Source organism: Sminthopsis crassicaudata, chromosome 1, assembly GCF_048593235.1.
Source record: "Sminthopsis crassicaudata isolate SCR6 chromosome 1, ASM4859323v1, whole genome shotgun sequence".
NCBI lineage: Eukaryota > Metazoa > Chordata > Mammalia > Dasyuromorphia > Dasyuridae > Sminthopsis > Sminthopsis crassicaudata.
The window spans coordinates 24475300-24497252 of NC_133617.1; the positions used below are offsets into that span (position 1 = coordinate 24475300).

Here is a 21953-nt window from a genome sequence, read left to right on the forward strand (position 1 = left end):
TCTTTCAAGCTGAAAACCCTCCTCCCCGGCCCAACAAAACAGGGGCTCAGGAGAGGGGGGAAGAGTTTAAATAGCAGCTGTCTTCCTAATTTCCCCAGAAGGAGTCCTGGCTGCCACTCCTCCATGCTGAATTCTCGCCATTAAAAACAAACAATATCATTTAGTTCAATATAAAATGAATTACGGTAAATTAAACCGTGGGAGCCATGTGGTGGGGAGAGCCCTCCATTGTCAGCCGTGTATCGAAGGCAGTTTTTCATTTTCACTGGGGGAGGAACAACAGCTTGGAGGGTGTGGAGTCCTGGGAAAATAAATAAGGAGAGAGCCGAAGGAGGAGAGGCTGGGATCCTGGAAGTCCCGGGTGCCTTCCCTATCCCTGTCCGTGTCCCTGTGGCCCCCGCCTCCTGTACTCCCCTCGGCCTCACCTTATGGGCTCCCATGGACTCCTGGGGAACAGACTGCAGAAAAAACAAAACAAAGGAAAAAAATAGAGATGGCTGAGCTCTGGGGACAGAGATGGCTCGGCCCTCAAGAGGCGGGGGACAAGGGACACTAGGGGAGGGGAATGTAGGAACTGAGGAATCTGAAAACTCCAAGGGACCAGGGGGCCAAGGGAATTCTCTCTTCAACAGCTCCAAGAGGGAGCTGTGAGTGGCCTTTATATGGCTGAAGAGATCATGGGTTAGTAAGGTCAGAGAGCCTCTGCATGTCAGAGTGGGAGGGCAGAAGTGGGGGATGTCAGAACTGGGAAGGGCCTTAGAACAAGGGATGTCAGGGTTGGGAGGGGCCTTAGAATAGGGGATGTCAGAGCTGGGTAAGGGCCTTAGAACAGAGGATAGGAGGGAACTTAGAATAAGGAATGTCAGGGCAATGAAAGACCTTAGAACAGGGAATATCAGAGTTGGGAAGAGCCTGAGAAAGGGAATGTCAGGGGTGGGAGGGGTCTTAGAACAGGGGATATCAGGCCTGGCTATGGGATTAGAACAGGGAATGTCAGAACTGGGGGGAGCTTAGAATAGGGGATGGGAGGGGGCTTAGAATAGGGAATGTCAGGGCAATGAGAGGCGTTAGAACAGGGAATGTCAGAGTTGGGAGGGTCCTTAGAGAATGTTAGAGATAACGATTCAACTATTCTAATATTCTCATCTTACAAATGAAAACTAAGATAATTTTTTTCTGTAGCTGAGAATAAGTTAATCTGTCTTAGAGAAATGGTCAGGGACAGCAGGCCCTCACAGCCCCAGATCACACAGTTAGTAAGTATCAAGCCTGAGGCTGTATTTGAACTCCAGTCCTCTTGGTTTAAAGCCCACTATGCTACCCAGCTGCCTCTAAGTGCTTTAAAGTGTCAGGCATTGTGCTAAATTCTGGGGATACAAAGAAATGCAAAGACAGACCCCATTTTATGGGGTCTATATGTTGTTGTTCAACCAATTCAGTCACATCGGACTCTTTGTGATCCCATTTGGGGTTTTCTTTGCAGAATAATTTGCCATTTTCTTTTCCAACTCATTTTACAGATAAGGAAACTGAGGCAAAGATAATAAAATGACTTGCTCAGGATCACACAGGTACTAAATGTCTGAGGTCAGATTTGAACACACAAAAAAGAGTTTTCCTGACTCCAGACCTGGCGCTCTATTCACTGTACCACCTGGCTGCCCCAGTAAATCACTTAAAATTCATTTATTCTAAGTATTTAAGAGATATATACCAGCTGCTAATCACCACTCTGGGTTTTGGGAATCAAAAGATAAAAATGTAATAGATCCTGTCTTCAAGCAGCTTACATTTGATTTAACCGGCATGGCATTTAAGAGTAGGAAAGAACCTTACAGATCATGTAGGGTCAGAGAAACACAAATTCAAGGTGCCCTCAAACCCTCCAATAAAATTCATACATGTACAAAAACCCCAACTAGCATATTCCCTAAGTGGTCACTTACCTTCTGCCTCAAGAGTTCCAGGGAACAAGGAAAGCCACTGGCTCCCAAGATGGCCGTTCCCCTCAGGGGCAGCTCCCATCGCTGGGAAGTTTGGCCCAGAATTAAATCTAAATTTTCCTCTTTATTAACTTCCACCTTTTGTTTCTGGTTCTGCCCTTTGAGGCTACACTGAAAAAAATCTCATCATTCCTTCACAGGACATCCCTACAAATGCTTGAAAACAACTATTGTGCTCCATAAAACCTCTTTCTCAGGCTAAACACTCCCCACTTTCTGCAACCAGTTCTCATATCTTTTATTTATTTATTTATTTATTTGTTTGTTTGTTTGTTTGTTTATTTTTTTGCTGAGCCAATTAGGGTTAAGTGACTTGTCCAGGGTCTGAGGCCAGATTTGAATTCAGGTCCCCCCTGACTCCAGGGCTGGTGTTCTATCCACTTAGATGCCCCAATGTCTTTCCTTTCGAATTTGCAGTCTCAGCCTTGAGCACAGAGTGGGCATACTGTCAGTGCTCAATAAATGCTTGTTATCTTACAATATGTGGCGCCATTTTGGTAGCACTTCTTAAGGCAATTTCTAGCTTGTGATCAATGGTCTTCCCAATAGGTAATAGCTAGGAATGACTATAATGCTCTAGGAATAGCTGGCCAGAGTGGATGATGGTGGGGAGAGGGGCTGGGCTTTCTCTTTCGTCTCTGCTCAGTGTCACAGAATTGGAGCTTTGGAAGGGAGAACCTTCATTGACTGTCTTGGTTTAATACTATATGAGAACCCCCCCCCCTCACATACAGACACACTTAGACACACACACACTACAACATACCTACACACACACAGACACACACACTGCAACATACTTAAGTAATCATCCCTAAAGATTTTCAATGGATGGTTGCCCATTTCACTCTGGGACAGGTCGAGAGGCTCAGTGGCTACAGCACTGGGTTCAAATCTACCTCAGACACTTACCAGCTGTGTGACCCTGGGCAAGTGACTTAGCCTGTGTTTTGTCAATCCACTGGAGAAGGAAATGGCAAACCACTCGAATATCTTTGCCAAAAAAAAATCCCACAGACAAGTATAGACAGTCTGTCATTTCCTTTTCCAGCTATTTTACAGATGAGGAAACTGAGGCAAGCAGGGTGAAGTAACTTGCCCAGGATGACTCAGCCAGTAAGTGTCTAAGACTGGATTTAAACTCAGGAAGAGAGGTCCTTCCAGATTCCAGGTGTAGAATTCTATCTACTGTGGTACTTAGCTCCTTTTAAACTAAAATGCCTGAGTTTTTAGTGGTAGTTTCATACCACTCCACATGTGTTCGATCAGGATACCCTCTGACAGTCCAACATAAATGCTAATTAAGTCTGTCTGTCTAACTGATATAAATTAATAATCAATATGGGAACATACCAGTGGGGGCTGTGATCATTAGTACTAAAAATCCCCCTTCCTTCAATTTAAGAGTAACCCCTTGAGTCCTGGAGAGAGATTGGCCAGTCCCCCACCGGGGACCCAATCAGTCAAAGTGAGTGGGGGTTGGGAGTTAGCCCAGAGCTTGTGACACAAGCCGGCTCATTGGAATCATACCTAGAAAAAAAATTTCTAGGTTTTTGTTAACAATCTATTTAATAATGTGTTTGAGAATTTCCCCAAAAAATTTAAGTCAAAGATACTCACAATATAGTAGAAAAACTGTTCTCCCCCTCCCCTTTTAGTTAAAGGAGTCATGTGCTAGGGGAATGGGGTAAGGGAAACTTGGAACATAAGGTTTTGAATGTTGAAAACTATCTTTGCATGTATTTTGAAAATAAAAAAAAATAAAAAGCAAGAAAAAAGAAAGAAAATGAGACGTGGCTCTCTTCTGCTCTTCAATGAGCCTCTCTTGCATCCTTTATGGTCTTTCAACTATCACTGAGAGTAGTGATTGCCCCAGCAATTAGCAATTACACTGGATATCTGGTTTATCTGGGTTAGATGGTTCATTTTACATATGAGGAAACTGAGATCTAGAGAGGGGAGCTGAGAGGGATGATAGAACACAGAAATCTGGAACCTAAAGGAACCCTAGAACACAGAATGCCCATAGTTGGAGGACCTTTAGAGAGTATCTAACCTAACCCATTGGTTTTGCAGATGAGCAAAGGTCAGAGAATGAAAATAATTTGTCCAAGTTCATTGCAATTTGAGTGACTAAACCAAAACTGGTTGATGCTTTCTTCTTGATGGTGAAGAAGAATGACCGGCTTTAGACTCCCATCACTTCTTGGCTAGCTACCGATAGTGCTAAAGGGCTCTTGTCCATTCTCAGTTTCAGATACAATAGGGTGGCTTGGGGGTTAGTGATCTCACAGAGGAGCTTGGGAAGTAGAGGAAGATGACATTGGGGAGGAGAGATGAGTAGAATCGAGAAAATGAAGAGATTCCCCAGAGTCCCCAGACAAGGTGGCTGACCTAGTCTCTCCCATCAAGGGACCATGGGGCTGTCAACCAAACCCAAATATCAAAAGCACTTTAAATTAAAAAAATAATAATAAATTTCCTGAACTCTCAGCAGATAGAGAAAGGTACCAGGGATGAAGCATCTGCGCTGTGAGCCATTACGGGCCCTTGACAGATGTGATTCTATACCAACCTCCCACCGAAGCGGCAAATAAAGATTTAGCCCCTTTCTTCTCCCCAGACAAGGATTAATGAGCATGGGGATAGCACTCAGACAAGCAAGGAAAGGCTGTGAACTTTTTCCAGGGCCGCAATTTATCTTGGAAAGACTATTCACATCACTTTTACAAGCTGGATCCTACTATGACCTAGCACATTAATCTCGCAGAATAAAATAATAATAATAATAAAGAGGAGTTGGACAATTGCCAGGGTTACATTAATAACTGTCGTGAACACCTCTGTTGGCCGCAAGGGACCGGAGAACTCCATCCCTGCTCCCTCCCTCCACCATCAAATCCAGCCTTGGCCAATCATCAGCTATGTCCTGTTGGAAGAGGAAGTGATCTCCCTCTTATTAAGATTTGACTCATTTGCCATTTCCCCAGAAAAGACCCATCCAGACCACACAATCCAACCTTCTTGTTATATTTTATTTAAAAATTTTTATCTTAAAATTTTTATTCATTTAAATAAATGTATAGCTCTTAATTCCTCTCTTTTAAAAAAAACACCTCTTTTGGATCAGAATTAGACTAGACAAATATAATGGATACATTTGATGGTGTATGTCTCATGTCATACCTGTAGCCCACCACCTTTCTACTGAATCCACTCATTTTATAAGTAAAGAAAACTGAAATCTAGTAAGGAAAAAGGAATTGTTGATAATCATAGGAAGCAAGCAGAATGTTGGATTTGAAGTCAGTCAATTTGAGATCTGGGGCAGTTATTCATATCTCTTAGACTCATTTTCTTCATCTGTAATCTAAGGGTATTGGAAACGATTAAAAAAGTCCTTTCGCTCTAAGTCCACGAGTCAATTCAATAATAATTCATCAAGGGTCTAGAAATGAAACAGGACACAGGAGAGACATGATATGGTGAAGGAAGAAGTTGTGATCCCATGGGGGACTTTGAACATCACTTCATCTACCTGGCCTCAATTTTTTCATCTATAAAATGAGCTGGAGAGGAAATGGCGAACGTTTAACTTTGCCAAGAAAACCCCAAGTAAGATCATTTACTCTATTTGCCCCAGTTTCCTCAACTGTAAAATGTGCTGGAGATGGCAAAATGGCAAAACACTCCAGTATCTCTGCTAAGAAAACCCCAAATGGAGTCATGAAAAAATCACTTAACCTTATTTGCCTCAGTTTCCTCCTCTATAAAATGAATCGGAGGAGGAAATAACAGGCCCCTCCAGTATCTGCCAAGAAAACTCCAAATGGAGTCATGAAAAAGTCACTTAATTATTTGCCTCAGTTTCTTCATCTGTAAAATAAGCTGTAAAAGGAAATGGCAAACCATTTCAGTATCTCTGTCAAGAGAATGGGTCCCAGAGAATCAGATATGACTTTTAAGAAGGAACAACACTAAGAGGACTAGACTAGAGAGTTTCTGGGATAGCTCTGCATTCTAGATCTAGGCTTCTCTGAACAGACAGAGACGAGGAGTGAACTGCTTGCCAGCATGGGCCCAAAGATTCACAGAGGTTGGATGAGGGCAAGAAGAGAAAGGGGAGCAGCTAGTCAGCTGGTACAGCAGGCTGCCTCCTCCCACGGTGTAGGGGGTTTCACACCCCGGAGCAGCCAATGCAAAGGCATTTTCGAAAAGTGAGGAAAGTGATAAGGAAATCTTATGTTTCCTGAGAACGATGTCTCTTCCCTGGCCACATGGCCCTGTTTCCACAGACGAGCGTGGCAGACGTCTGAACGCCCACTTCCTGAAGTTGGGGCTTGGATGGACTCCCCAGAACCCAGAGGCCCGGAGCTGTTGTTCGGCTCCTACCCTTCCTTCCCATCTGTTCAGAGCCTTGACTAAATGGGGTCAGGAAGTTCTTGGGGTGAATTCTGGTTCCAGCCATAATTAACAATCACCAATCAATCAATGATTATTTATGAAACTCCCACTATAGGCTTGGTCCATAATGGGTCATTGGGAGTCATCACCTAGGAAACCTGTCATTCTCATCTCATCTTTAAGCCAATGCCTAAAACATTCAATGCTAGAGCAAAACATATCGATGTCTCTCTCTCTCCAGGGCAAGCCTCTGTAGTTTCATTGTACTGACAAGATCTCCACAAAATAATGAAAGCTCAGGTAAAGGGATGAGCAATGCCAGGGGCTGGACAATTGTCTTGGAGAGAGCTGGATGAGGTCTGTGGTCTGAGGTCTTATTCTTCTTCCTTTCTTTCTTTTTTTTCCTTCCTTTCCTAGATTACTTCCTTCCTTCCTTCCTTCCTTCCATCCATCCATTCTTCCTTCCTTTCCTAGCTTCCTTCCTAGCTTTCTTCCTTCCTTTCCTAGCTTCCTTCCTAGATTCCTTCCTTCCTTTCCTAGCTTCCTTCCTTCCTTCCTAGCTTCCTTCCTAGCTTCCTTCCTTCCTTCCTTCCTTCCTTCCTTCCTTCCTTCCTTCCTTCCTTCCTTCCTTCCTTCCTTCCTTCCTTCCTTCCTTCCTCTCCTTCTTTCTTCTTCTTTTTCATTTTTATCATCATCATCACCACCACCACCATCACCACCACTAATATTTATATAGATAGAACTTACAATGTATCAGGCACTGTGCTTCCCAGGGCTCCCCTCAGGGCATAGGGAGATGGGGGCTGGTTGAAAGGAGATAGGATGTCCCAAGAGCTCCTAGGCAGCTGGAACCCAGATACCCAGCAGGCACCAGTCCATCTTGACCTGAGCAGCTGGTGGCTACAAGCTGCTACTCGTCATGGAAGATGGCTCCCGGAAACCGTCAGTGTGATCCTGGACTAGCAGGAGCTGCTGTGTCCCTAGGCTGGAGTCACACTTTACCAGCTGCTCTTGGGGCAGCCTGGGCCCCAGATGCCAGGCTCCAGACCATGAAGCCAAGGGAAGAAGGTTTTTAGGGGAGAAACTCTGGTGGTTATATAAACTCAGAAGTAATTATAACTATTCTTTTTATTATTAAATGAAAAGCAGGGGAGAAAGAGCCAACCTCAAAGTGAGGAAGACTTGGCTTCAAGTGCTGCCTCTGAACCATCCTTAGGTATGGGAACCAAACCTTTCAGACTTGAAATTGCAGAAAATACAATAAGCCTCATTGAAATAATGGTCTCCTCATCTAGATGTTCTCTGTTCCAATGAAATCACAGGTCTATCCCTTATCCCCATCCTTTACATCATCATCATCTTCTCCTCCTCCTCCTTCTCTTTTTTTCTCTTTCTCTCCTTCCCCTCCTCCTCTTTCTCCTTCTTTTCTTCCTCCTGCTCCTTTTCCTCCTCCTCTTCCTCTCTTCTTCCCCTCTTCTTTTTCCTATTTTTCCTTCTCCTTTATCATTATCATCATCTTTTTTCTTTCCTATTTAGATGTATAGTAGATGGAGTGATGGGCCTAGAGTCAGGAAAACCCATGTTCACATTCAGTTTCAAACACTTACTAACAGTGTGACCCTAGGCAAGTCACTTGATTTCTGTTTGCTTCCATTTCTTCATTTATAAAATGGAGATCATGACAGCACCTACATCTCAGGGTCATTGTGATGATCAAATGAAATAATATTTATTATTCACTCAGCACAGTGCCTGCCATTTAATAAGCACTATATAAGTGTAATTATTATTATTTTAAAGATTTATATTTATATTGTTATTTGTTGTTGTTGTTGAATTACAAATAATAGAACAGGCCTGTAGACAAGTCGCTCTCCTTTTATTCTTTAATGTTAATGTTCTATTTCATAGGAGGACAAGATACTGCTTTTTGTAGAGAATATAAGGATGGGGATATAGGCTCCTGCTCTGTGGATACCTTGAAAACATCCTAGGGATGCTGCAGGACCAGGATGTAGAGGATCCTGCATTTCATCTGATCCCCACAGGGGTCTAACTCCTTCTCTTTCTTCTTATTAACAAAAGCAATCATTTTAATTATAGCTCTCATAATAAAATTGTTTCTTTGGTTACTATTTGTATGCTCATTTCCACAATATGTTGTGGTTTTCCAAGTACTTTCTTTACAACTGCCTTTTGAAATGCAATGATCAATTATGATCATTCTCAGAAGAGTGCCCCTCTCTGGTGGTAGGAGGTGAGACAGGTCTCATGAGGCAAGGCATCCCAAGAAATCACCTTCGGTTCTTGACTCTCTGCCTCTGAATCAGCTTTTTTTCTCTCATTCTGTGACTGATTCACAGAGCTCTCTGAAGACATGGAATCACAAAACACATAAGGAAACTGAGTCCCCTTGAGGAAAAGTCACATGGCTGCAGAGACAGTTGGTGACATAAGAGATTAAGAGCTCTGGATCTGAAGGCAGGAAAATTTGAGTTCAAATCTGGCCTCAGACATATCCTAGCTGTGTGATAGTGAACAAATCCTTTAGATTTTGTTTGCCTCAGTTTCCTCAATTGTAAAATGGAGATGTTAATAGCATCTACTTCCCAGGGTTGTTTTGAGATCAAATGAGTTAATTTTGTTAAGTACTTAGTGCAATGCCTGGGCCCTGGCAGGTGCTATATAAATATAGCTTCTCCTCCTGTTATGATTTTATTTAATGTTTATTGTATGTACTGGGTGTTATATAAATGCTAGTTTCTACTACTACTATTACTATATCTACAACAAAAACAATAATTACTACTACTGCTATTATTATTATTATTACTACTATTACTACTACTACTACTACTATTACTACTACTACTACTATTATTACTACTACTATTACTACTACTACTACTACTACTACTACTACTATTACTACTACTACTACTACTACTACTACTACTACCACTACTACTACTACTACTATTGTTGTTATTCTTGTATGTTGCCATTTTGTTCCTCTTTGAGAACAATGGATAATAACCAATTGTTAGTGTTATGGATCAAGCAGTGTGCTGAGCACTGGTGATCCGACTACAAGCAAAGACAGACAGTCACTGACTTCAAATTACAGTAAGAAAGACAAAACATAAATAGGACCTAGAAGTTGAGGAGATACAGGAGGAGGGAAGGGTATCTCTAGGATGATGGGGAATGAGCTGGAGGTGGTAGGAGACAATCAGAGAGTGAGAAGGAATTGATGTCATTCTCTATCCCTGACTTTGGGTTCCCCCCACTTATAATTTATTGAGGCTATTTTCTGGTACAAATTTCATTCTGAATCTCCCAGAGGGAGGTGGGGTCCAATGTAAATCACATGGTGTACAGAATTTTTGACAGTATCTTCTTGAAATGATCATCTAGACCCCAACTTCTCTCTCTCTCTCTCTCTCTCTCTCTCTCTCTCTCTCTCTCTCTCTCTCTCTCTCTCTCTCTCTCTCTCTCTCTCTCTCTCTCTCTTTAGCTGAGACAATTGGGGTTAAGTGACTTGCCCAGGGTCACACAGCTAAGAAGTGTTAAGTGTCTGAGGTCATATTTGAACTCAGGTTTCTCCTGACTTCAGGGCTGGTATTCTATCCACTGCGCCACCTAGTTGCTCCTAGACCCCCAATTTCTTAAATTGGGGTTTACAACCCTACATGGGGTCCTGTAATTGAATGTAGGGATGAAACTATGATTTATCATCAGTGAATGATTTATATATCTATTTTTCATACCTATATACCCAAAACCATATAAAATTTCTCAGATGAAAAGGGGTCACAAGTGGAAAAAAGTTTAAGAAACCTTGTTTATTGTTATTTATTGCATTTGGAGGCATCTAGATAGTCTAGCAGAGTACCAGGTCTGGAATCAAGAAAACTCATCTTCCAGAGATCAAATCTGGCCTCAGACACTTACTAACTATATGACCCTGGACAAGTCCCTTAACCCAGCTTGCCTCAGTTTCCTCATTTGTAAAATGAGCTGGGGAAGGAAATGGCAAACCCCTCCAATATCTCTGCCAAGAAAACCACACATGCGGTTGAGAGACATGACTAAAACAACTGAAAAAGAAAATTATATTATTTTAAAATGTAAAAAAAAATCTGAGAAAGATTAAGAATGCTTTTTAATTTTTAAATAAAGTTTTATTATATTTAAAAACATAAAAATGCTTAGCTCCCAGGTGTGTGGACAGGATCTGGCCTACTGGTTGTAGTTTTCTGACCTCTACTCCAGACTGCCAAGATAGAGAGACTTGGGGGGTCTAAGGCTCTTTCAGTGCATTAGCTTCTCTTCTAACCGCAAAATTGATGAGCTTACCCCCTGTGCCTTTGTCCAAGACATCAATAACAATGTTTAGTAGCCCAGACCCAAGCAGAGATTCCTGGGGCACTCCACTGGAGACCTCAAGCCATTTACCCTTTAAAACTATGCTTTGAGTCCAGCCACCCAATTAGTTCTTTCTCTCTCTAAGTGCACATCATCTAAGCTACATTTCTCCATTCTTTCCACCAGAGGGGCATGAAATATTTATCTAAAGCTTTGCTAAAACTGAGATTATCTATATCCACAGCACTCCTCTCATCCTGTTGAGGGGAGCCTGGAATGAGCTGTTCTGATGAACTCTACTCATTGTTTTCCTTTCTAGCTGTCCATTAACCAGCTCTTTAACGAGACCTTCTAAGATTTTTACCAGGAATAAAAGCCAATTTTACTGATCTACAGTTTGTAGACTCTGTTCTTTTTCCTTTTTAAAGACCAGACCGTTTTTTGCCCTTCAACGGTTTCTCTTATTTTCCTTGGGAAATTATCCTTGATATTGGCCCAGTGATCATAGCTGTCAACTTCCTCTGAGGTCATCTAGTTGGAAACAGAGGCCAAAAACTGAAGTAATGTACCTCAGGTCATATGTTTAGGGACAGAGTTGGGATTTGAACCCATAGCCCCAGATCCCAAATGCAGATCTCCCACCATTGCCTTGTGATCTTTCCTCTGGGGAGGGATACAATGTGTGGCTCTGCCACCCACTCCATCTTTGCCATGCTAAGGTACTGGGAAAAACAATAAGTAAAGTGAAATGGTACCAGTGACTCTCTGAACTTGTTTGCTCATGTAGGTTAGATCAGATGATTTCCCTTTTCAGTTATGATAGTCTATGATTATGTCCTAACATTCTGTCTTCTAAGATCTTTTCTAGCTCTGACATTTCCTGTTCTAAGGCCCCTCCTAGCTCTGACAAAACCTGCTCTGAGGCCCTTCTTAGCTCTGACAAAACCTGCTCTGAGGCCCTTCCCAGCTCTGACATCCCTTGTTCTAAGCCCCCTCCCAGCTCTGACATCCCCTGTTCTAAGCTCCCTCCTAGTTCTGACAAAACCTGTTCTAAGGCCCCTCCCAGCTCTGATATCCTTTGTTCTAAGGCCCCTCCCAGTTCTGACATTCCCCTGTTCTAAGGCCCTCCTAGCTCTGACATCCCTTGTTCTAAAGTCCTTCTGAAGACTGATATCCCATAATTCCATGACAGTAGGCAGTTTACAGACATCAGGAAAGAAGAGTAAGGGGCTTTAGGTGCCGTGCTAATTGCCCTCCACAGTGATTATGAGCATTGCTGCTGCCCCATCCTCCTCTTCCAGGAGTTTTAGATCCCTCATCCCCAAGTCCAGAGCTGTCACCCTGATATGCCTCATGTCAGGCCACGGCAGCAGCTCCTTACCTTGGACTTGACGGCCAGAATGATCTTGGGCAGGGCCACAATGAGACACTTGAGTGCGATGGTGATGTATTTCAGCATGAAGTCAGCAATTCCCACGATCCATAGTAGGTCAAAGAAATCCAGGCTGTCCAGGTTAGGCTTCAGGAAGATGAGGCTGAGGAGAAGAGACAGTCAGGCTCCCTATTCTATGTATCATCTCAGTGCTGAAGGTCAGGCTCCATGAGGGCCTCGCCCCCCAGGCCAAGGCAGCCAAACCGGGCAAGGGACGGTGATGGTCCCCTCACATTCTGCCCAGGCTGGGCCACATCTGGAGAGGGCTGTGCTCCGGTCTGGAGTTTCAGAAGGAGATGGCAAACTGGAGAATGCCCAGGAAACCCTAACCAGGATGGGGAAAAGTTCGTGCTCTTGTCATGAGGTTTGGGAGAAGCAGCCTGGAGCTCAGGAAAGCCTTTTGAGTATCAAAAGGATCATTGAGTGAAAGAGTAAGTGAGTCTTTGTGACTCTTTGAATCTTTGTTACACCTGAGAACAATAACTTGCTTGGGCTGTTATCAAAAGGCACCCTTTTCCTTTTTGCTAGCTGGATGCCCAGACTGAATAAAAGGACATGTCTATTCTAATTTTCACTGATAAATCTGTGTGTGATGTGTGTGTGTATCTGTTTCTGTCTGACACTGTCTCTCTCTGTGTCTCTTTCTATGTGTGTGTGTGTGTCTCTCTCTGCTTGTCTGTTTCTATTTCTTTGTGACTTTCTGTGTTTATATCTGTCTGTGCATCTCTGTCTGTCTTTCCTTGTCTCTTTGTCTCTCTCTCTTCTGTCTTAGGTGTCCAGAGTTTGACTCAATCTGCTATAAGCCCTAATGTGCGTGTGTGTCTGTTTCTGTCTGTCTCTGTCTCTTTCTATGTGTGTCTCTCTGTCTCTGCCTATCTGTTTCTATTTCTTGGTGACTCTTTGTCTGTCTGTGCATCTCTGTCTGTCTCTTTCCTTGTCTCTCTATCTTCTGTCTTAGGTGCCTAGAGTTTGACTCAGTCTGCTGTAAGCCCCAGTGTGTGTGTGTGTGTGTGTGTGTGTGTGTGTGTGTGTGTGTGTGTGTGTGTGTGTGTGTGTGATACAAACAAGGGACAATGAATGATGCTAGCTGGAAATGTCTCTGAAATTCCAGGAAGCTCTATCTCCCAGCCCCCACCGCCACCCTCGGCTCCGATTCTCAAGCAGGGCTTGAACAGCAGGGCAGAATTCCCAGACAAGCACCATAGAGTTAGAACCAACCAAACCCTCCCAGAATGACGCAGGGAAGGGAAAAACCTCGCTTATGCCCCGCTGCATCTCAAGACCCTCCTAAGAGCTCCCTCAACTAAACTCTAGTTCACTCTGACCATGAGCTTGAGTGTTCCCTCCAATGAACTGAAACCCAGCAAGCCCTGCCCATCCTGGTTTGCATTCTCCAGTAATGGCAGCTACTATGACAATGAAGATGATGACGATGAAGGCTTTACGGTTCACAGAGTGCTTTACAAACGTTATCTCCTACTATCCTTTTAACATTCCGGGGAAATAGGTGCTCTTAGTATCCTCATTTTACAGACGCAGCTAGTTCAGAGGTCAAACTGGAAGTCCTATCTTCCTGATTCCTAGTCCAATGCTCTATCCATGGTGCTGAAAGCACTTTTCATTTTTCCTGACATCTACTTGTATCCAGAGTATTCAAACCTAGAGTATTCACCCCTTAAGAGACCAGAAATCCAAAGTATCCCAGAGAAAGTACTCGTGCAGCAGATACCTGAAGACCCCTGGTATAAGGGAGCCCGCCACCTCCTGAAGCAGCCCGGTAGGCTCTTGGACAGCTCTCCAGGAGACTACAGAAGAGGAAGCTCTGTCCCTTGTCAATCTCCTTCTGTTAGTGCTAGTCCCATATTCTGGGCTGATCAGACAAGGCTCATTTCTTCCTTTTGCATGAAGCTCTTTTATACAGAGTTATCATGTCCTCACCCTACCCCAACCTCAAGTGTTTTTTCTTTTCCAGCCTAAAACACCTCCGGTTTCTTCAAATTGTCCTCATATAGCATCATTTTTAACACATTTCCATTTCCTCTAAGCCCAGGTACTGGATCGTCTCCAGCTTATCAATGTCATAGATCCACAGCTGGAAGGAACTTCAGAGACCATCCATTCTACAGATGAGGAAACTGAGGTTCAGGAAAGGCCTTGGTGACTTGGAATGATAGGGTTACAGATCTTGGACTGGAAGGGAACTGTAGCCCAAGTCCATCATTTTACAGATGAGGAAACTGAGGTTCAGTAAGGTTAAACTACTTCCCAGAGGTCAACTTAGTATTATAGCCAGGTCATAAGCATCAGAGACAGAACCTCTCCCATAGTGTTGTGAGGATCAATTAAAATAATATTTGTAAAGTGCTTAGCACTTCGAGTGACATGGAGTAGGGGCTTCTATCTTTCTTTACTCAAGAGCCCCCACCAGAATCTGAACTTGAACTCAGGTCTTCCTGACTGTTCCCTTCATTGTCTTCTTGCCTTGTGGAGGCAACTAGGGGCACCATAGTGCATACAGCGCTGAGCCTATCAGGAAGATTCATTTTCATGAGTTCAAATCCAGCCTCAGGCACTAGCTGTGTGACCCTGGGCAAGTCACTTCACCCTGTCTGCCTTAGTTTCCTCATCGGTAAAATGAGCTGGAGAAGGACATATAAACCTCTCCAGGATCTCTGCCAAGAATACCCAAATGGGATCAGAGAGAGTCAGACATGATTGAAATAACTCAACAATACTGTACCTTGAGTACATTTTCTCTTCATCTCCTTTCAGAAATTTGTTCTCCATACTTAGGTGCCTCTTTTTCTCTGCAGTCTATCTTGATTTTTATTACCTTTGCCCCTTCCAGGGTCTAATGTTTTCTCTCTCCCTAACTTCCCCTGAATTCTTTTGATGCTTCTTTCATTAGAGTGAGAACATTTCTATCTTTGTATCTACAACTCCAGAGTCTAACAAACACAGTTCCTGGTATACAGGAAGCAATTAATAAATAAATTTTGTATCCTTTCAGTAGAATGGAAGCTGCTGTTTGTTTCTTTTTATTTCAGTATCCCCAGCACTTGACACAGTGCTTGGTATGCAGTAGGTAATCAATAAATGCCCATTGATGGAATGACTGTCTAACACAAGGTAGGGACTGAGTCATTTACTATATGCTGTTGAACAAACTTGAAGGCTTCTGCCCTTTACCCTCCCATTTAAGCCCAGGGACTTCGGAGAGATATTTGCACTGACCTGTTGTACAGCTGTTGGGAGCTAAATGTATACAGTACATAAAGGGTATTCCCCACCAGGAAGGCCAAAATCCAGAAGATAACCAGGACTGATCTCTTTTCCTGAAGACAAAAGAAGAGATAGGAAGGAAAGAACAAGCATTTATTAAGCACCTACTACATACTAAGTCCTATGCTAAGTCCTTTACAAATACTGTCTCATTTAATCTCGCAACAATCCCGGGAGGCAGGTGCTACTACTATCCCCATTTTATAAATGGGGAAATTGAGACACAAAGAGGAAAGAAGGTATTATTAAGCACCTACTATGTACCAAGTTCTGTGCTAAGTGCTTCACAAATACTATCTCATTCGATTTTATAACAATGGGAGGTAGAAGGGTGAAATTATCCCCTGAGGTAGACAGATTTTAAGTGATTTACCCTCAGATTTGAACTCAGAACTGGATTTGAACTCAGACTTTCCTGACTCAAGGTTCAGTGTGAGAGGTGTAGAAGAGAATCTTTCATTTAGAAGAAAAAGGGAGGGAATAGCAAGTATATAACAAATTTAGGGCCTTTCCTTGTATTTTTTCTGATTATACTTATATGTGCACATGCTGTCTCCCATGATGGAACATAAGCTTCCTGAGGACAGGAATAATCCCATTTTGTCCTTATCTTGTCTCATGCCCAGTACCTAGCACAAGACCTGTCGTTGCCGCTTAGTCATTTTCAGTCATGTACAACTCTTCCAACTCCATTTGGAGTTTTCTTCGCAGAGACATTGAAGTGGTTGGCATTTCCTTCTCTGGCTCATTTTACAGATGAGGAAACTGAGGCAAACTGGGTTAAGTGACTTATTCAAGGTCACACTGCTAGTAAGTATCTGGGGTTGGATTTGAACTCAGGAAGATGAGTCTTGCTTCAGACCCAGCCCTCTATAAGCTGCCCTACCACAGGGTCTAGCACCTAGTAAGTTCTGACAAAGTACCTTAGATCGACTCCCTCCCTTGTCTAAGAACAAAGTATTTGGAAGGTATCTTGGTTGGACAAAGTACACAGATCTTACAGTTAGAAGATGTGAATTCAGATCTCACTTTCAACCCTCGGTGTTGGACCTGAAGACAGAAAATGTGTTCAAATCCTGCCTCTAACACTAAATAGCCGTATGTACATGCTAGTTATGAACAGATGGCAACATTAACACTTTGTAGACCATTAGATGGCATAGTAGTTAGAATGGCAAAGATAGACTAAAGAAGGCCTGAGTTTGAATTCAGCCTCATTTACCCCCTGTGTGACCCTGTTCAAGTCATTTAACCTCAGAGTGCCTCAGTTTTCTCAACTGCAAAACGGGCATAATAATAGCAAGGACTGCCTAGAATTGTTGTCAGGATCAAATGAGATAATATGAATAAATGCTTTGAAAACCTCAAAACCCTATGTATTGCTCATTATTATTATTATATTATATCCTATCTCTATTATTTAACATCCTGTCTTTATTTTGCTATATACCTTGAACTGGCTTATATGCTAAATTCTATTGCATCCTATATATTACATTATATACTTGCATTATATCCTATCTTCATTTTGTATACATTTGAGGTAATTTATATTTATCTTCTATTGTATTAGATGCATTCTATATTTATACACTATCTTTATTTTGTTATATACTTTGAATTGACTTAAATGTAACATTTACTTGTATTATATTTTATAGTCTATTCTTACATTATATCCCATCTTCATTTTGTATATATTTGCATTAATTTCTAATCTATTATATCATATATATTCTATTCTATATTTATATTATTTCCTATTTTGTAAACAATTGGAATTGTCCTGTATGTTAAGTCTACTTTATTATAAATAGTCTATATGTTTATATCATGATCTGTCTACTTTGTATACATTTGAATTAACATATTGTGTTATATAGTATGCACTTATATCTTATCCTTATTTTGTATATACTTTAAACTGAGTTATATATTCTATTATATACTTATATCCTGTCTTTACTTTGTATATTCTTTGACTTGACATATTTATATTCTATTGTATCCTATATAATTTATTTTATACTTATATTATGTCCTATCTACTTTGTATATATTTTGAATTGATATATCATATTGAATTTTAATATATATTCTTTTCTATATTTATTTTGTATCCTACCTATTTAAATAGACTGTGAATTGCCTTCTCTTTTCTATGTTGTATTCTTCCAGTAAAATGTTTTGATTTTGTGTGAGGATTTCCCAGCTCCTAATAGATCCCAAATAAATATGTATTTTTTGAACCAAATTGAATTCAAATCCATCTTCCTTTTGTGGGAGCAATCCCCTGGTTACTAACAAAAAGCAGCTCTGTCTCCATTCCCGGACACAGGAGGGCAGGAAGCACAGGCGGACTGCCTTTGATTAGACAAACTTAAGCATTTTCCAAGGTCCACTTGGCTTCCCGTGATAGCCCGTTGCTGGAATGAGATGATGTCATCATTTTCTCATTGTCAACCTAAGCGAGGTTTCAGTAAATGCTTGATCCGCCCTGTCTCCAGACACAGATCAGAATACTGCTCACTGTTCCAGTGTGCATTTGCAGAGACTGGACAATATAAATGTCTCTCCATCCACCCATTATTTCGGGAGCGGTCACGGTAAATGACCTCAGAAGGTACTCCAGGCCAACAGACAGTTGTGATGAGTGTGATTAAGCCACTGAGGAACCTTTCTTCCCCCAGTAAATCATGCCTGCCAGTTTAATTCTCTATAAATCCAGGCCAAAGCCAAAGGATGAACTTGGACTTAGCCAAGCAGTGAGAAAGCCAGCACATAATGCATTAGAAGAGAAGGGAAAGCAGGCTCTTCTGGCAAAGACTTTCACTAGAAAATCTACCCAGGAACTGCTGAGTTCAAATCTAAGAAAGATTATTATTAGTAGTATTATGTTATAATTATTATATTTTATTATAAATATTTCTAGTAGAAAATATAAATTTATAAATGAAATTGTTATGATGTTTTTAATTATCATGCCATTTAATATTGTTGGGCATTAAATATATTATTAACCCTTAATTTTACTTTTAATTTTATTTTATTAACCCAAATAATATATTATATATTTATATATATAATATATTATTATTAATATTTTATCTATTATTATTAATAAAAACAAAATGGAGGCATTGTAACTAGTAGCAGGCTGGGCTTTAGGGCAGCTAGGGAGTGCCACAGTGCACAGAGTGCTGATCTAGGGTAAGAAGACTTATTATCCTGAGTTCAAATCCAGCCTCAGATACTAACTAGCTGTGTGACTCTGGGCAAGTCACAGTTTGCCTCAGTTTCCTCATCTATAAAATGAACTGGAAAAGGAACTGACAAACCAATCTGGAATCTTTGCCAAGAAAACTCCAAAGGGAGCACAGAGCCAGACAAGACTGAAAGAACTGTATAACAAGAGTCATTTATTGTTGTTTAGGGTGGCAGATTCAGAACCTGTCTCTGTCATAGACTAGCTGTGCTATCATGCGGTTGCAAGGTGGCACCATAGTGCACAAAACAATGGACCTGGAGCCAGGAAGAACTGACTTCAAATCCAGCCTCAGATACTTAACTAGCTGTGTGATCCTGAGCAAGTCACATAACTTCTGTCTGCCTCAGGTTCCTCGGCTGTAAAGTAGGAATAATAATAATAGCATCCCCCCTACCATTCTTATGAGATACACAGGAGATAGTACAGGGTGTCTCAATTTCAGGCTCTCATTAGGATTAAATGAGATAATAATATTTATGAAGCACTTATCACATGCCTTGCACATAGTAGGTCCTTAATAAATACTTGTCTTGACTTACCATCCAAGAGACCTTTAATTAATTTTTTAGTTAATAGTGTTCCTTTTCCCCAAATATCTTGCGTTTATTTTTTATATGTTTAACACAGGTGTGTATAAGTTGAGAAACAGTGTAATTTCCAATGTGGAAACCTTAGGGTAAGGAACTTCTACCTGTGGAGCCCTTGCTCCCTACCATGGAGTCTCAGAAAGCTGGGTGTTAAATAGCAGTCAGGTCTCATATGGTTTATATGTATAACACTTAAGTATAGCCCAGATGAGAGTAAAATGGAATTGAGAAATACTTTTTAAAATAAATAAAAATTCAATACAACATAGATCATATGAATTTGTGGTTCTCTTTTTTCTTTTCTTTTCTTTTTTTTTGTGAATTTGTGGTTTTCTAAGTCAGTATGACACCTACAGTAATCAGTTTCTATTTGAGCACTGAGATGGAAGTGACTTGTTCAGAGTCACACAGCCAGTGTGTTTCAGAGACAGGATTCGAACTCAACTCTTTGTGAATCCATGATCAGTTCTCTATTCACCATGTAGCACTGCTTCCCACATAATTCATCCCTCTAGACCTCAGTTTTCTCATCTGTAAAACCGATGACTCAGACTAAATGACTTCTGAGACCCTTTCTGGCTCTATGTTTTTGCTCCCCTGACCTTGCTACAGAAGAGCTGCTGAACTGCACTGGGGAAGGCAATTTTCACACCAGAAGGTCCCTATAAAGATGAAATGACAGATCTGAACAAAAATCACAAGATCATAGCTCTAGCTCTGCGCCTCAGAGGACATCTAGTCTGAGCCCTTCATTTGACAGATAAAGAAACTGAGGCCCACGGAAGTATCAATGACAATAAAGGTTTGAACTCAGGTCTTCCTAAATTTCTGCCTGCTCTCTATCTCCTATTCCATGTTGCCTTAGTGAAGTAAAATTAATGAAGACAATAATGACTGATTTCAAATCGTGCTTAATTAAGTTTTATGAAGCACTCTCTTCCCTACAACCCTGGGAGGCAGAAGGTAAAATGTTAATATTTATGTGTTCCACAGAAGATTGAATTGCTTGCCCAGGGTCACCTGGTTCAGAATTTAGGTCTTCCTGAGTCCAAATTCAGCTGTCTCCATGCTATGACAAGCTGTTCATGCCCTATTTTGCCTGACCCCAGAGGCTAGAACCAGACGGAGAGGGGAGAAGAAAGGTGGACTTGGGCCCGGGGCATGGAAATGCTTCTTCACCTGGAGAGTGTTTCCAAAGTGGGGCAGTGGGTACCCCCTCACTACAAGCCTTGAAGACAAGGCTGGAATGCCATCCTTGTATATAATGCAGTGGGGAATTACAAGCAGCTGAGCAGTACCATGGATGTGTGATCCTGAGCAAGTCACATAACTTCGGTCTGCCTCAGGTTCCTCGGCTGTAAAGTAGGAATAATAATAATAGCATCCCCCCTACCATTCTTATGAGATACACAGGAGATAGTACAGGGTTCAAGTGCTGCATTCATCTCTTATCAAGCTATGTGACCCACAGGTGTGTGGCAAGTCACTTCACCTGTTTGCCTCAGTTTCCTCATCTGTAAAATGGGGATGATAATAGCACCTATCTCTCAGAATTGTTGCATAGGAAAGTGTTCTGCAAACCTTAAAGCACTATAGACATATTAGAGACTGTTGCCTCAATGTTCTTGTCTCCAAAATGGGATCATGATTACAAACACCTCTCAGGGGTGTTATGAGGACCAAGCCATGCTTTGCTAATTTTAAAGTGCTGTATATATGCTGCCTATTATTATTATTACAATTCTTCCTTACACAAGCCAATCAGAATACTTGAAGAAAATTGCCAAGCCTCCTAGAGCTTCTGTTCCTTATGATGTAGACTTAAGGCCTTTTCCCTATTCTGACTGTGACCCCTGGGAGCTTCTTCTGTTCCCCAATGTGCTTTTTAAACTATGGTGCTGAACACAATTTTCCAGGAGAGGACAGTAGGATTCTCATCTCCTTGTTCTGTCCTCCTTCTTGCCCAATACCTCATCAGCTTTCTTAGCCGGCCCATTACATCACTGAAATGATATTCCTAACAGTTACGGCTGGCAAAAGAGACCAGGAAGGCAGATGTCTGGGGAAGAGGTCTTGTGAGAAACTGAGGCAGCAGGCCATCCCTGGGGAAAAGACCAGAGCCCACCTTCCTCATACACTCACCTTCAGAGATACCTGTTCACGTAGGGTAGAGTTGGCGTAAGCAAATGTGCTGGCCATCCCGATGCACACGGCGATGCCTGTAGGGACAGATGGGGTTAAGATCATGGATGGAAGGGAGGAAGGGATACTAAAGATACTCCCAGGATTTTCCTCTGGCTCCTGGTGTCCATCCCCAGCTTCTTTCAGAGCATAGCTACTTGTACAGAAGGCCTTTCCCCAGTGTCTGCCATTATTAGCATCCTCTCCAACACCTTATCAGGGGAAATAGACCTTTATCTCTGAATAGAAGCCCCCAGACATCCTTGGACTGTTTCATTTTTTCTCTTTGCATCCAAGGAAATATGAGATACACACTTAGTGTTAATTAGTAATTAGTATCAATGTACACAGTAATAATTACATTAGTGCATAATTAGAATTAGTAATTCATTAGTTGTCAATGAACACTGTGTGTGAAACTGAGGTAT

At 41.7% G+C, this 21953-nt stretch overlaps 1 protein-coding gene across 7 annotated transcripts in view; it reads right to left on the reverse strand.

Moving 5' to 3' along the window:
- Positions 1–21953, reverse strand: part of RNFT2 (ring finger protein, transmembrane 2) — an 81035-nt gene that overhangs the window by 38086 nt on the left and 20996 nt on the right. For all 7 annotated transcript variants that reach the window (XM_074296860.1, XM_074296820.1, XM_074296830.1 and 4 more), the window contains 3 exons: positions 21487–21563; positions 15442–15542; positions 12157–12310 (listed from right to left, as the gene is read on the reverse strand). In XM_074296860.1, the coding sequence (XP_074152961.1) occupies positions 12157–12310; positions 15442–15542; positions 21487–21563 (332 nt within the window). The remainder of the gene's footprint in view (positions 1–12156; positions 12311–15441; positions 15543–21486; positions 21564–21953) is intronic.